The sequence below is a fragment of the Chelonia mydas genome, chromosome 15 (assembly GCF_015237465.2).
Source record: "Chelonia mydas isolate rCheMyd1 chromosome 15, rCheMyd1.pri.v2, whole genome shotgun sequence".
Lineage (NCBI taxonomy): Eukaryota > Metazoa > Chordata > Testudines > Cheloniidae > Chelonia > Chelonia mydas.
This window is the reverse complement of record NC_057856.1, coordinates 17650021-17666129: the sequence shown is the minus strand read 5'-3', so window position 1 is coordinate 17666129 and position 16109 is coordinate 17650021. Positions and strand designations below refer to the sequence as shown.

At 42.3% G+C, this 16109-nt stretch overlaps 1 protein-coding gene across 8 annotated transcripts in view; it reads right to left on the bottom strand.

Moving 5' to 3' along the window:
- LOC102948031 overlaps nucleotides 1–16109 on the bottom strand; it is a 66961-nt gene that overhangs the window by 9005 nt on the left and 41847 nt on the right. For all 8 annotated transcript variants that reach the window (XM_043529756.1, XM_043529754.1, XM_043529755.1 and 5 more), the window contains 4 exons: nucleotides 5949–6000; nucleotides 5749–5851; nucleotides 4276–4439; nucleotides 406–651 (listed from right to left, as the gene is read on the bottom strand). In XM_043529756.1, coding sequence (XP_043385691.1) covers nucleotides 406–651; nucleotides 4276–4439; nucleotides 5749–5851; nucleotides 5949–6000 — 565 coding nt within the window. The remainder of the gene's footprint in view (nucleotides 1–405; nucleotides 652–4275; nucleotides 4440–5748; nucleotides 5852–5948; nucleotides 6001–16109) is intronic.

The window sequence follows — 16109 nt, the reverse complement described above, 5'->3', positions numbered from 1 at the left end:
AGTCATTCTGCATAATTTTTATGGATATATCTTAAGATGATCCATTCTGAAGAAATAATTTGTAAGTTTAACGGAAAATAATCCTTTATCTAGAGGCTTAGCCCCAGGAGTTGCAGCTTCTCAGTGCTGCAGGACCAAGCCCCAGATGAAGTATATTATGGTAATGTGAACTAACAGTCTCCATCTCTCTTGCATGCGTGCACACATGCATTAAAGGCCTTGGACCTTTTCACCTGACATGCTCAACACATGCACAAGGGAAAGGCAGAAGAGCGGGAAGAGGAGTTCACATCAAAAAGTAGGTGAGTCTTTATATTGCACAAAGTGCCCCTTTGGAAGTTGTCTTTAATGTTGTTAGGAGCACAATGTCTGAATCCCACACCTTCCCTCCTTGTGGATACTTACGCTGCTGTCTACCAGTTTAGTGAAGGGGCTGTTAGTGGTCCAGCTATACCATTTTTTCTGTAAGTGAGGTAACGGAGTGAGTAAGTCATGAAATGTGCGGGCACTCCATGTCCGTTGCCTTGGATGATGGTTCTCTGCCTGCGTGTTCCCTTTATCCACAGTACCTGCTCCTGGAGCCACATGATCAGAAGTCAGCCAGTCTGATACACAAGCTGGACTTGTAACACTTCTCTTTAGGTTTTTGTCCTGAAAAACAGAGAAATCTTTCAACATCTTCAGCCAAAGGTCTCAAAAGTACTTTACATGCAAAGGCCCCAATGGCACTTAGAAACACTGAGCTATCTGTGAAAGTGACTCTGGCTCTTTAAACACATCTTTTCTTGGGACAAGATAGGTCAGTGGGGCAACTTGTACAGCACCTGCCTAAAGCATGCCAGAACAGAAAGCATTAAACCCACCAGGTTCACCATTGCCTTGCCCTGCCCACATAAGAACATTTTTACCTTGATTAGCCAGTTTCAAAATATCTCCCACTCCGCTAGAAAACCCTTTGATGGCAGAGAGACTCCCACAGTCCTCTCAAGCAAATGCATTAGGGCTTGTTTACATTTCTCCATGGGGATATTTACCAAACAGTCACCTTCTCAGAATTCTCCTTAGAACTTTTAAGGACTGATTATTTCTATAACAATTAAATTTGATTATTTAAACCCAATCCAGTGTGGAGACTAATTTTGTTGATTTTTTTTAAGCTTGATTTGGTAGTTGCATTGCTTTATTTTCATTTTAATATAAGTAATATCAGCTTAGCTTTGGCACTGTGTTTTACTGATGTCATTCTTAAGAGTTTTAATAAGATTTATTTAAAAAAAAATATGGAGTTGAATTTCTTTCAATAAGCAGTGTGAGTCCAGAACCTTTGAGGACCTGGTGGATATCAACCAGTCAACCTAAAGGCCTGACCAGCTGCCCTCAGTCAGTCTTTGGTTCTCACAGGTCTCTTGATCTAAAACCATGAACCTTAATGACCTGAGCTAACAGTCTTAAATTTTTTAGACAAAGGCTTCTGTAGTCTTCCCCAGAGTTTGGCGCTGGTCTCTGAGATATCCCCACCCTGACACATTTTAGGAAGGTAGCAAGCCAGTCCCTGGTATCAAAAAGGTTGAGAAACACTGGTCTAGCCAATAGAGGGGGACAGATCCACATTGTAAGAGCTACTCAGTTTATACGCAGAATTAAACAGATAAGATCAATAGAGAGTACAATGCATGAGAAGGGGAAAGATGGTGGAGTGAAGGCAATAAACACAGGGCTAAAAGTGATTATATAAATAAAGCAGTCACATGGTTTCCATTCCCTATAGCAGTTGTCCTATATTTTCCCTTGGAACACATGTACAGGATTCATTTCTTCCACTCTTGCCAGTTCTCTCCCTCAGGGCCTGCAGAGTAGTTCCTCTACCCTCCACATGTACTGAGACGCTGCAGAGAAGTTTGTTTACTTACCCAGCACATTGCCTGGATGTACCCTTGACTCCCAACAGCAGATTAGCTTCTGGGGGGGGCAGGGGGATGTTTAAACCCAGCCTGTGATCTCCCCCCCCCCCCCCCCCCCAGCAAAACTCAGGCTCACACTTGGTGGGAGGCTTGGGAGCCGCTGGCCAACTACTATTTCTCAGTAAAAGGATTTAGATAATCTTTGTGTAAAGCTTCTTATGATTCACTTTGTCTAGACAAGCATTTCGGTTGAGGTGAGTGAGTTTGGAATCCTTGTCTACTGTAAAGGCTCAAGCCTTCACACCTCCATAAACATTAGGATAATATCAGAGTAAGAGCCAAAAAAGCAGCTGCATGCTGGTGGATAACAACATGCACCATTTGCCTAGGCTGTCCTACAGAAGCTAGCACATACAAACCATATTATAGAGGGGAAGATAGAGTAGGAGCCCACCTATTCAGAGCTATATAAATGAGGATTAGAGGACATTTTTCAGGACCGCCTTCTTTCTGCAGATGCAATTTGTGCCCCCAACAATGTGCATCGGGTACAGTTCAATCGTGAGTGCAAACCTGAGTAGCTGCACTTCTACCTTGTAGAATGAGGGTGCGAATCAGCTTGTTTGAAGTGCCGCTGTTTAGATGTGGGCCTGCTGCAAGCCATTTTGTAGGTACATTTTGCTTCCAAAACAGGGAGGATAGGTCTCAACCATGCTGAAAATCTAGCATTTAGAAGGATTTCTTAGCCTCTTCCTATCCAGGCCTACCACTGTTATCAGGCAACAAGTATGGATCCATAAACCCCTAATCCAGATTCTTTAGCTACCTAGCTAAGAACATGCTGTGGGAAGCACTACTGAGCAGTAACATAAGATCGCTCCTTCTAAGCCTTTTGTCCAAGATCAAGTGTACTCTGGTTTCTCTTCAGATCAAAAAAATCTTTCATCTTTTACTTTCACATTTTAAGTATCTTCTAGCAGGTGGGGGCTGGAGAGGAGAGGAAATAATAGCCTGATTTTGAAAGGCGAGCATCCACCGCTCAATGATTTCTATGGCATTTGTGAATGCTCAGTGTTTTTTTTAAATGGGAGGAAAGAGAATATGGATTTTCCATCTATCCACAACAAACTGAGGTTTCATCTCATCAGCACCCGATAGAGTTCTCACCAATAGAGTCATACTTGCCGAGAAAGCACAAATCTTGCCAATTTCCACTCTATCTTTCTATCCACCTCTGTGAAATTGTGCCACAGATGATGATGTAGGTGGAAAGGAGATGTTAGAGAATGTAAGACTTTTAAAACTATGCACAACTTTTAAAAAATTTGACTTCTACCTATACAAACTATTTCTTCTCTTTTACACCTTAAATATTTTAAGATTTAATGCAGCTCCGGAATGGTAGATTAGAGCGGTGTTTCTCAACGACTGCTCTGTGGACCCTGAGATCTTCCCTGAGATCTTCCTGACACAGTTTAGGGAAGCAGGAAGCTGGTCCCTGATATTAAAAAGGTTAAGAAACACTGGATTAGAGCATTAAAACATTTTTAATGGGTTTTAGCGAATAAATCCCTGCCGACGATACAGAAGGCTAATTTAAGAAAAATAGCAGTGGCCCGTAGTCATGTAAGTTTTCACTTTTCTACAGGCTGGCTGTTTTTCATTAATGGCTGTAATTCTGTAGAGATCCATGTACATTATTAATACTCTAGGAAAATCCTAATCGATACTGTGTCCTAGCGGACTACACTGGCCTCCAGCCAAGGCCAGGGATGCAGGTACCCCATACTTTGTACTCAGGGATAAAGTCACATGAGCTACATGACGGACTGGTGTGCTTCTGCACTATGTCATGCTTCTACACTTACATATCAAGTGTTGACCCCAGAACGATTTCAGAAACATATATTCATCACCACCCTGGGTGCTCAAGGGAAATGCAAGCAAAAGGATTTTTGAACCCTATGTGTTTCCAGAGAAACATCAGTAAGAGCTGCAAGGGAGTATGCTAAAATAACACACACACACCCCCCAAAAAAGTAGGGAAGCCATGTTACAGTATTTAAATTTTAAAAATAAAATGAAAAAATAAACGTTTGTAAAGAGCCCTGACACATAAAGCACCCAATTTATTGGCAAACATTTATTAAGCTTCCCAACCTAGGAGCTACGGTAACACAAATCAGCCACAACAACAACAGTGCTGCAAGTTAGGTAAATAATATTACTGACGGATTGAGGAACTGTGAGGTTATATGACTTGCCCACAGCAAGTTAGTGGCAGAGCCAGGACTGGAACCTTGGAGTTTTGACTCTCAGTTCCTTCCTCCAACCACTAGAAATCTTTTCCTGTGGTACTCCCACGTGTGTCTACCTGTATTCTGTATGTGGTAAAACTCAACCCGCTGGCACCAGGGCCGGTTGAAATAATAAATACTTCATCGCTCCCCGTTTCAGTGGTCACGGCTGACACAGGAGAGGGCATGTCTGGGTCAGTAGGCTGAGAAGAGTGTTCTGCGCTGCCTCCAGAGGAAGTGACTAAGGCAAGGAAAGACATAGAAAGATTTTTTAAGTGACTGTCTCCTTTTGTTTAGGCTGGGCAAATAGCCCACCTTCCTCTTCCCAGTCTAACCCAGCCTAAAAAATCAGCCCTTGGCTTCCACCCAGATCTGAAAAAAATTCAATCATTCAACCACTTGCCTTGTCCTAATCGGCTGAAATTTGGCTAGGAAACCAGAAGGACTTAAAACCAAAGCCCTTTAGAGATCCTCTCAGTGACCTTTCCCAACAAAGGGAGATTGGAAACTGTTAGCAAGATTGTCAGCACAGAGTTGGGATTTTGAGCTGGGATCTCACAAGAACTTCTGTGACACACAGGTGGCTTTGTGCCAGCTGGCAAAGGGTTTACTGGTCTGTAACAGCAGCTCCTAACAGGCCTGACAAACTCAGCTCAGCATAAGTAGTTAACACATATTTCAAGGTCCCATTTCAAGGGACCGTTAGTGGGCTATTTCATGTTGCATGGTCCCTTGAAATATGTGTTAACTACTTATGCTAAACAATCTATCCCACTTTGTATTTACCTGTGACGCTTGGAGTAGGTTTCCCAGACCTGAAGAAGAGCTCTTGTAAGCTTGAAAGCTTGTCTCTCTCACCAACAGAAGTTGGTCCCATAAACAATATTATCTCAGCCACTTTGTCTCTCTGGAGGGAAACATTGATGGACAATCTCCACCAACATTAGACCCAGTACTTCTGTATTGGCTTTTACCAGCCATGAAGGACCTATGAGTTATAGTCAAAGCATCCCAGAACCCACTACTGTCACTCACTGGGGTTCTGTAGATGGCTCGCTCTGGATCAGAGCAATTTTATCCACAACGTTAACATGAAAAAACTTTGGAACTGTGACTGCTCCAGGGAATCTGAGTGTTCCAAACCCAGTACTTAGACAGCCATGCTCTCCACATGACACAAAGGGGAGGGTGGTGGGGGAAAAAACCACAACTCTTGAAGATTTCACAGGTGTTTTTAAGCCAGTAATATGAGAGAATGAACCAAGGCCACGTTTGCCCTGCTAACCAAGTGTATGCATTGTGCCATGGATATGACAGTTTCTGTTGACAGAGTTCAGAAATAACACTTCTGAGTATTCCTTGCCAGGGAATTACTCTACCAGCAAGAGGGAGGGCAAAAGGGGGTAATTCCACACCAAACGCTTTCTAATATGTGACAGCTCACACTGCATCTCCACACACACAGCTGAAGAGGAAGATTCAGAGAGAGAGACTGACTTGACTTAATGGGCAAGGAGCTATGGGTTGAAACAACATACTCTCCAGCTTACCTGCTTGGTCCCGGCTGACAGTGTGATTGTTGTTTTCATTCTCTCGAGTTGGCACCACAAGTTGGAGCTCATTGATATCTATGGCGGAGTTCTGGATCCCATTCTACAACTCAGAACACGCCCCAGTAAACATCTACAGACAGACAGCGTAACAGCTAATGTGCAAGAGAAACAAAATCACCAAAAGAATTAGCACTAACCTCCTGGTCACTGTGTGCATTGGAAGGGTTCCTTTTGAGGCACATTTTCTGCCTGAGGAAAAGACAGCAACAATCCCATGAATTAGCTAAGGGTCCATAGGAGAAAAGTTCTCATCCATGTTCATTTTAATAGGAGAAAACACAACAGAACAATTATGCACTAGCACATCTATCCATGGCACTTTACAACTTTCTTTGTATCAATGACTGTGTGCTAAGAAGCAATTGTTATCCCCATCTTATCAGGGAGTCCGCTAAGGCAGAAGACTTACTTTTTTAAGAATCTGCAAGGTATCTGCAGCAGAAACAGGAGTTTATTCCAGATATCCCAGGTCTCAACACCTATCTTCCCTAGAAGGGTGGAACTTTGATTTCTCTAAGTAGAGCATACTGCAAAATATGTAGTCCCCCCTGGGTCTCAAACTCTGATACAGTTCATTGGCTTCACCATACCAGACATTTTATTATATAGAACAAAGCATTCTGAGATATTCTCAGCCAAGAAGAGGCAAATGTTATTTATTTTTATGAAAATTGTATTAAGAAAAACAACAGCAGCTCATTCCCAAGTAAGAGAACTTGTCAAAGACTGAAGGAAACCAAAAGAAGATTCCTTAACAAGCTCTTATCCAAGATTTCTTCTTCTAAAACTGACATTATAGAACAGCCAGCATCACTACAGTTGTGGTGAACTAGAACTTGAAGATGCCTCTGAAAGAATCAAAACACTCCCCACTGCTCAGAACTCCCCAGGTACTAACAGAGATCAAAGTGCTCTGACCTAAGATAATTATTTAGGTGTATAACAGCACGGCACTAGGCACTTTACAGACATGTAAGAACACTAAGGTCCTGCCCTGAAGGCTACAATCTAAAAGCAGACATACAGCATTTCCCCCCACATATAGTTTATTACATTTAATAAAGATTTTCAGTCATTCATTAGCTAATGTTTCCTTTTGGGGATGCTGCAGTGGGACAAGGGTTTACCGGCAATTTGGAAGAGATAAGGGTCTTGGAGCAAGAAAGGTCGGAGACATTGGCATTGCTGACCTGGTCAGTAAAATAGTTCCAGGTACATGTAACTACATGCAAGGAGGACCTGAAGGAGTAGTTAGAAGCATGGCTTAAGTAGTGCTCAAAGGACAAGTGAAAAATACAAGAACAAGGTTGTGCTGTACCTCCAAGTCAGGGTCATGGAGTTTAATTTACAGAAGACATCTTGAAACAAGGGTGCAAACAACTGAAATTAAACATCCTTATAAAAGGAGAAGAACATTTAACTCTTTTCTACAGTTTCTAAGTTTGATGCCAGAGAAGACAGTCTGATTCTCATCAGAATCATCTCAGGCCTACAGGGCTACTAGAGGCCTCCTTCCATGCTATCTGCTCTGTTCAAGTCTCTGCTTGTCTATCCACTGTCCCAGAACCCCTGGAGTACCACTAGTACCGTTCCCACCGAGACTAAAGGGGAAGCAGTGTGTGTCCAGAAAGTTGGCAGCCAAGGATGCAATCCAGAAGAGCCCCCCCCCACCACCACCAAGATACCCACTTCATACCATTATATCACATGTCACATGCCACGTATCTTACTTCGGTTTCTCAGATGAACTCATGGAAGGCGGGGGACATTCTTCCCCAACACCTCACCTTTAAAACGTCCTACAAGGGGAAAAAAAGTGCTCGGACTGGTATGGGTGTCCGTTGTCACGGCAGCATCACATGTTCCCATGTGGCTGTACAGTCCGATCTGTGAGGACCAGATCAAAGTGCTATCACAGGAATATGCAGGTTTCCACTGAAGATTTCACATGAAGCTTGGCTCTTTTTTCAATCAATCAATCAATCAATCAATCAATCAATTTTTCATGGCTGTCTTCTTCAGAGTGTTTATTGACACTTGCTTTCTATTAGATCTGTCCCTGGCTATGTCTTCAAAGTTATCAGTATTTATGCTGCATGAGGTGAAATTCTGCTTAAAGATATCTGAAGTGTTTTCATTGACATCCTCCTGCCTCCTCCATTCTTTCAGAGTTTCAATTCATCACAGAAAACTTTTTTGGGAATCTATCATAACCCATTCTGATAATATGACCTGTTCATCTAGGCTGAGCTTTCATGATCATTGCCTCAATGCTGGTCGTTTTTGCTCTTTTCAAGTACGTTAATTATTGAGACTTTGTCTCACCAGTGGACCTTCAGGATCGAGCCGAGATAGCACATGTGAAAATTTTTCAAGTTTTTTAATATGTCTGTGGTAAACAGTCCATGTTTCACACCCATTTTAAATAGGCTGCTGTCACCGCTGCGTTATATATCATCAGTTTTGTTGACTGTTTGAGGGTGCGTTGGTTGAGTAGCCTATTGAAAAAGGTGTTTCAAAAGCCTGTTTGCCTTTCATATTTATCTGATATTTATTGATCCAGAGAACTGTCACTTTGTATTGTCAAGGTTTATAAATTGGTTGACAATCTTTAGTTCTATACCATCGATGGTGATGTTTGGCTCGGTAGTAATTGTTGATGGAGCTGGGTAGAAGAGGACTTTAGTTTTTTCAAGGCTCATGGTAAGTCTAAACTATTTAGTTGCCACTGAGAACCTGCCAAAGATAAGCTATAGGTCACTTTCACTATGACTAAGTAGAGCACAGTCATCCTCAGAAAGGACTTCACATAGGAGTTCTTCAAGAACTTCGGTCTTTGCAGTAAGCCTTTAGAGACTAAAGAGTTTTCCCATCAGTTCTGTACATTATGTAGATGCCCTTTTGAAGCTTGTCCATTGTATAATTCAGAACAGCTACACAGAAGAGAACAAAAGGGGACAGTGCCAGCACACAGTCTTGTTTCACCCCATTAGATATGGGAAATGGTTTAGAATGGCACCATCTGAGATTACTTGACCAGTCATTTCTTCATGGAATTGATGTATGATATTAATAAATTTGATGGGGCAGCCAAACTTTTCTAAAATTTTCCAGAGGCCACTTCTGCTCACAGTGTCAAATCCTTTTTTTAGATCAATGAAGATAGCATGCAGATCCGTGTTTTGTTCCATAATTTTTTTCTGAATCTGTCTCACAATGAAAATCACATCTGTGTTGCTCTGACCTGATCTAAATCCACATTGGGTCTCTGGTAGAAACTTCTCCAACACTGTTTTGACTACCCAATTGAGCAAAATATGAGCCAGGACTCATAGCTAGGAAATACTCTGGTAGTTACCACTGTCACAGTTGTTGCATTTATTTTGATTTTTTATTTATGACTGCATCTTTACAATCCTGTGGAATTTCCTTGGCTTCCCAGTTATCCTTATTGATTTCACATAGATAGTTGACAGTTTGGGGGCCTGCAAGTTTAAAGATTTCAGCTGGTATATTCTCTTTGCCAGGTGATTTACCTGACTTAATTTGTCTGATAGCTTATTGCACTTCCTCAGTGGTAGGTAGTTGTGCAATTTCTTCACCTATGGAGTGATGGCTCAGTTCCTTTAGCACTTGTAGCTTGATAATAGAGGGATGGTTGAGTAGCTAGGTAAAGTGCTACACCCATCTTTCAGAGATACCTCTTTTGTCCTTGATTAAGGTAAGATCCATTTGAACTTGTTAGTGGAGCTGTTCCCGGTTTTGATTATTCAAATTTGATTGTTAGTATCAGCATAACACAGTACTTCTTCTGCCTTCTTTTCCAATCATTTATCGTGTAGGACACAAAACCATCCTTAAGCCATCTCTTTCAAATACTTGAATTTATCTTCCTTTGATGTTGATTCTTTGTCATTTTGCCAAGACAGAAACCCAGCATTCTTTTCCTTGAGGATCTTTTTGATTTCATTGTCATTTTCATCAAACCAATCCTGGGGCCAACTTTCATTTGTACCTAGAGTTTCTTCTGGGGCTTGAAGAATGGCTAATTTGAATATATTCCGTATGTCTAGTGCAATCTTGCGTGATGATGTAATGCTATCCATTTTTTCCTCTAAGTTTTCCCTCAGCTTTTCTTGGAGAAATGCCTTTGCTGTGTTCTCCGCTTTGCTATGTTTCATTTTGGTGTAATCTATTCAGCATTATTTCACTGAGGGGCAACAGCATGTAAATTAAAAATGGCTCTGATCATCCTGTGGTCAGTCCAACTGTTTGCCCCTTGCATGGCTCTGGTGATCTTAATGTCCTTTTGCTGTATAGTAACACAGTCAATCAGGTGCCAGTGCTTTCATCTTGCATGCATCAAAGAAGTTTTGTATTTGTTAGCATATCTGAAGGTTGGGTTGGTGACAACGAGCTCATGAGTAGCACACTTGCAGAGTAGGAGGAGACCATTGTTCATTTTTCTGACTCCATTGGTCTTTATTACATCACTCCAAGGTTCACTATCTTTTCCAACTCTGGCATTAAAGCCTCCCAGAAGAATGAACTTGTCTTCACTAGGTATAGATTGGAATATCTCTCTCTAGACACGCTGGAGACTGGGGTGAAGGAAGAGTGTGAAGAAACATTCACCTTCAAAATTCAAAACTTGGGACACCCTTCTATAACCATGAACTTGGGCCAGTGTGATGGGGTGTTTACTCCACACCATGTGATGAAAGGGTTAATGTGTGACAGAGAGGCCAATCAACCCACGGGTCATTCCTGGAGGGTGGGGTGGATGAGGCCCAATTAAAGATGAGTACCAGCTGGATAAGGAGATGGGTGATTTGTATAAAGAAAGGAAGCCTGGAGCACACAGGGACTTTAGGGAGACAGAGAGTGAGAGCTCTACAGTCCCTTTCTAGCTGCTGGCAAGCAAAGGAAGCACCTAGAGAGAAGCAGATGTACTGTAAACCTAGGGAAGAGATGAGAGAAAGGGTCTGAAGGAAGGCCAAGGTAGGAAGAAGTCCAGGAAGACAGTGAGAAGTCTAAGAGAGCAGATTTTACCTGCTGATCACAGGATCCCTGGACTAGAACTTAGAGTAGGGGGAAAGCCTGGGTTTCCCTACTGACCACTGAGAAAGGTAATGTGGAAACCCCCTGACACAAGGGGAGACAGACTGTAGAATTTGGAGCCAGGCCACCAGGGAAAAAGCCCTGAGTGGTGTTGGTCTGCACTAGAGTGGCAGACAACCTTACAGAACCTGGGGAAGGGGTGATGACCCTGCTGAGGCATGAGCTCAGATAAGGGTGGAGAATTTAGTTTATTGGACTCTTTATTTACCCTAGACAGGGTAGGACTAAACGTTACCTGGGTGGAGGGCCAAGTCATGAGAAAAGGCAGACGACTGTCGGACCACTGCAACTATTGGCAGGAGTCACTCAACAGGAGAGAGATGCTGCGCCAAACCCAGCCCCAAGGAGATGCTCTAGCAGTGAGTCCACCCCTTTACAACCATGAACAACCCAGTCTGGTTAGGGTTATCAGGATTACATTACTTGGAGTGTTTTTGACTAAACTAAACCCACAGATCCTTATACCCCCCTTGGGCCTGGGTATCCAGTGAGATTACGACTCCCATGATGCGTTGCAGCAGCTCAGTATACAGGGAGACCATGGTGTATCATGGGAGATTTAGTCTGGCCAGGCAGTCCCATCCACAGAGGAGAACGGGCGCCTCATGCCCCCATACTTCAACTCATGTGAGGCACCACAATGACCTTTCTGAATCAAAGTTTTTAGCTGAAAAATTGGGGAGGGTTGTTGTTTTTTCTGAAAAATTGAAATTTTCTGTAGAAACTTTTGAAAAAGGCAAATTTTTTCCAGCCCAGCGAGACTTTGCTGAAGTAGCAACAGCTCCATTTAAATGGAAAGAACCAATGTGTAGAGCTATGGGCTAAACAAAGATGGAGGGCATTGAGGCATGCAGGCAAGGAGGGAGGGGCTTCTTGGATTCTGTATAGTAGGCAGCGCAGAGCTGCAGCAATTAGCAGATAACCATTCTGGTTTTAGCACACTTTCAGAGGTCAGTCAGATTCCCCAGAAATGTATTACAGCAGTAAGAATTGCCACCTGGCAACCAGTTGGTCAGTCCTGCTCTATATCCTGCCCAGTCACTATTATTTGGGTCTTGTGTTGGATGAAACATTGCTTCATCATTTCTGCCCACCACGTGGAAATACAGGGAGGATATTAACTTTTAAATTAATGTATATGGGGTGTGTGTGTTTGGAAATAAGAGGCTTCCCTTCACGTGAAATGGTTGTAAACTGAGGGGTTGTCATAAGAATCCGTTCCTTGGCAGGGTGCACAGATGTGAAATGTCTCCTCCCCCATGAGTTGCAACCATCGAGCAAAAGTCTGATGGCACTGGGCATGATTAAAATTAAATAAGGTGAACATGTCTCTTGTTCTTGGGGCTTGGGAAAGAAAATAAAACCCCCTGCTACTCAAGCCAGGCCTCATGGCCAAAAGTAATTAGAATTATTGGCCATCTAACAACTGATGCTTTCATTCCCTCCCCAAACACTAAACAAAAGCAACAGTGTAGCAGAAACTTGGAGTCTCCCCAGAAAGCTTCACTCTGGCTCAACGGAATAAACCTGGGCAGGCATTGCTGATGACTCCATTTATTAGATGGTGCTGGGTGCCAAGCCTGTCCTGTGCCGTTTCTATCACTGGCGAGGCAGAGCCTGCTACTTCTAGCAGAGCAACAGTGGCAACTTAAAAAAAAAAAAAAAAAGGGGTGGGGTGGTGGAAGCATAACACAGCTAAGCTTCAACTTGCTCAGATACCAGAGGAGCAGGTGGAGTGGAGAGAAAGGGAGGTGGCAGACAAGTTTAGTAAACTGTCTGAAGGTTATTATTAGTATCTTCTGTTGAGGTTTCCTCTGCAACAGCACATTCCAGTCAGAGCAAGTGTTATTCCTCAGAGAACTGGACCTGTTGCTGAATGTACTGCCTCATTCGAGAATCTTCCTTCCTCCTAGAGTACTCTCTGACTAACGGGATGTTCTCAGGGGACAGGATATGCCATCATGGGCTCCACTGGACAATCCTGCCGTTTCAGCAAGTACCCCCTTTGTCCTTAATTTTGAACTTCTTATGCTCTATGTAATGTATAGGTGCTGGAACAAGGGGTTCTGGCTTGTAGTGGTCTTCATCATATGCAGGGTTTACAGTTGAGTTCAGTGGCTCTCAGCACCCCCACTATACAAATTGTTCCAGCACCCTTGATGTGATGCTGTGGCCAGCTTCATTATAGAAGATAGGCCTGAACTGAAATCCCAGATCAAAGCCCTATAATCTGTACTTCAAAGCAGGCACTTCTCCCTGTAATGGGCCCAGGTAGGACTCTGAATTTCAAACCTGCCTTTGTAATGGATCCAGATCTGACCTTTCCCCAGACTTTACAGTGTGGGCAATCTCCTTCCTTATTCTACCATCCTCGATCTGGAGCCAGTTCCCCTCTCATAGATTTGACTAATTAACGTTACCTGCAAGGAGGACAAGAGGGGGCTAATGCATCTCTGAATTCAAATCCTTATTTAGGCCACACAAAATTAGAAGTGAGTTTGGTGGGCTCATTCTGAGGCAAATTTTTGATGTGCTTAATGGATATCACACAATTTTACTCCTAGTCTGCATAAACCAACACAGTTGAGTAGCGTTGGCAAGCTCTTATCAAAAGAGGTCCCAGACTAATAGCCTGGAGGTGCATAAACAGAACAGCAAGAAAAAAACCTAACATAGCATCTGCCAATACTATATAAACTGGCTTACTCAGCACAGTGGGGCCCTCACTTTCGCAAGCATCATGTTTCACTCATGCATACAAGTTTGGCACGAAATCAACATATGCCCAAAATAACCTATCCCTGGAAAGACAGGGAGGCTTGCACATGAAAGCGGGATAGGAAATGGCCTTTAAAAAAAAACAAACCCACAATACAAACATGCAGCCTACTGAAAGCAGGTAATTTTTCCTGAAACCACACCAATGCTAAGATCCAGGAGTCAAGCTACCAGGGACAATCATTTCCTGCAACCCTAGTTCATGTGTTAACACCCAACTAGTTCCCCATTTTAAAAACATCCTGGTTGTAAAAGCCAATTAAAACAAATCCTGCCTCTTATCAGCAAAACAATATCTGTAGCAACTGAACCTTTTAAAAGTAAGGTTGCATTTCAAAATGGGCTCGGTGCTTTTAAGTGGGCTAAAGCCAAATTCATGGTTTGCAACACCCCCATTTGTGTTGGGTATCACTTTGTGCCATGAGAAGTTCCACTGAAATTCCTGGGAGTATTTGAGAAGTAACATCCTACTCAACATGAGAGAGTATTAGAATCTGGACCAATATGAGCAGGATTAGGCCATAACTGCTACTATAGTAGAGGAAGCATTTACAAAAAAAAATTGGCAAGACCTTAAAAATAAAAAATATTTAGAATCTAGCACATAACTGGTTTTTACATAGATTGCCACATCAGTCAGTGCTCAGGATGGACTTGGGCTTCGGCTTCAGCTCTGGATGCTAGGGCTCAGGCTTCAGCTTCCACCCCAGTAAGTCTAATGCCACCCCATTAAAACGCAGTCACAACCCACTTTGGGGTCCCAACCCACAGTTTGAGAAATGCTGATATAGAGTTATACAAGAGAATCCCTATTTTACTCATTAATTGGAGATTGAGGAGTTTATAAAAATCATAGTTCATAAAACAACATCTCAAAATTATAGTAGGTTCAGAGCCTAAGTTGCAGTATGCTGCCCTTTTTTGCATTTTTTCTTACCCTTCAAACCACTGCAAAGCAATTATCAATGCACTGGAAGCATCAGAATGTGAAGACAAATCGACTTGCTCGTCATCAATATTACCTTTGTTGTGGCTTTTCCCACCCCCCAATCAGGGGAAAATGATTTGTATAAGGTCATTTATAAAATTGGTGTTCGTAAAGTTGAGGTTCTATTGTAGTTTCTTGTACTTGTTACAGTCCTTGCTGTCCCATCCAGAGAGTAGTCATGCAAATAGAACTCTGAAATTTACTGAGGTTCATTCTGACTTTGGTGCCCCTTAAGATAGTCACCATTCCTAAACACTCAGCTGCTCAGGGTGCAACATTAATCTAAACATAAAAAAGAGATAATGGAACAGGGAAATTAAAAACATCCACTGATAAAGATGTCCTAGGTATGCTTTAGTTCTCAGCCAGCTCTAGAATTTAGAACTGTTGGTTAAAGCAGGGAACTGGAAGCTGGAAATCCTGAATTTATCCCCAGTGTGGCTACTGACTCACCTAGGCAAGTTGTTTAGGGACAGATTGTGACTACTCATCTTTGAGTAGTTCCTTATGTTACAAATAGTTTCGGTGCCAATGGACTTACCCTTGGTGTAAAGTCTTAATCAAGATGACTAAGTGACACAATCTGGTTCTTAATGTCTGTTCCCCAATTTCGCTACCTGTAAAATGTGTATATTGAGACCTACTTGCCTCATAGGAAGTGTTAGAATTAAATGTTTGAATAGCATTTTCAGACTCTTGGATGCAAAGTGACAGAGGAGGGGAAAATGATTTAATATAAGTAACGGCATCTTAATTCCAAGAAGTAACTTTATCATGATTAGTGCCTCTGTAAAGCATTAGTGATGGTTATCACTAAAATATAGAAACACTAAGCAAGAAACAGATAAACAATAGGCATGCTGAGGGTACTTGGATTGGACATTCTTGGGGGAAGGGACTGGCATTTTGTTGTGTGTCTGTACAGGTGCCTAGCACAATGGAGTCCTGGTCCCTGACTGGGGCTCAAAAGGAGGCATTACCGCTGTACAGATGAATACTCAAGAAAGCCTCCATCCCCCTGGCTTTTCTTTGAGAAAAAGATAATGGAAAGCATGTGAAGAGGGAACAAACGGACAAAACTGCAGGTTAAAATGGCAGTTGGTATTGGGCTCATATGAGCAAGTATCAGCAAGACCAAGTGGGAAGTTTAGGTTAAATTTCTGATTCTGGTCTTTTCCTGCCCAATATTGATAAACTCACATGCTATCTGCTCAGGTATCAAAACAGACACTGCAAGACAGCTGCCAAAAGAATCCAAAGCCAAGACCATCAGTTTTTTGAGATATACCATACTACCAAATAGTAATAGTAAATTATATGTAGTATTAACAAATACATCAGAGTGGAATTTAGCCAGATTTTATTCTGGTAGACAATTTATCTAATCAGGTTTGGTTCTGAATTAAATAAA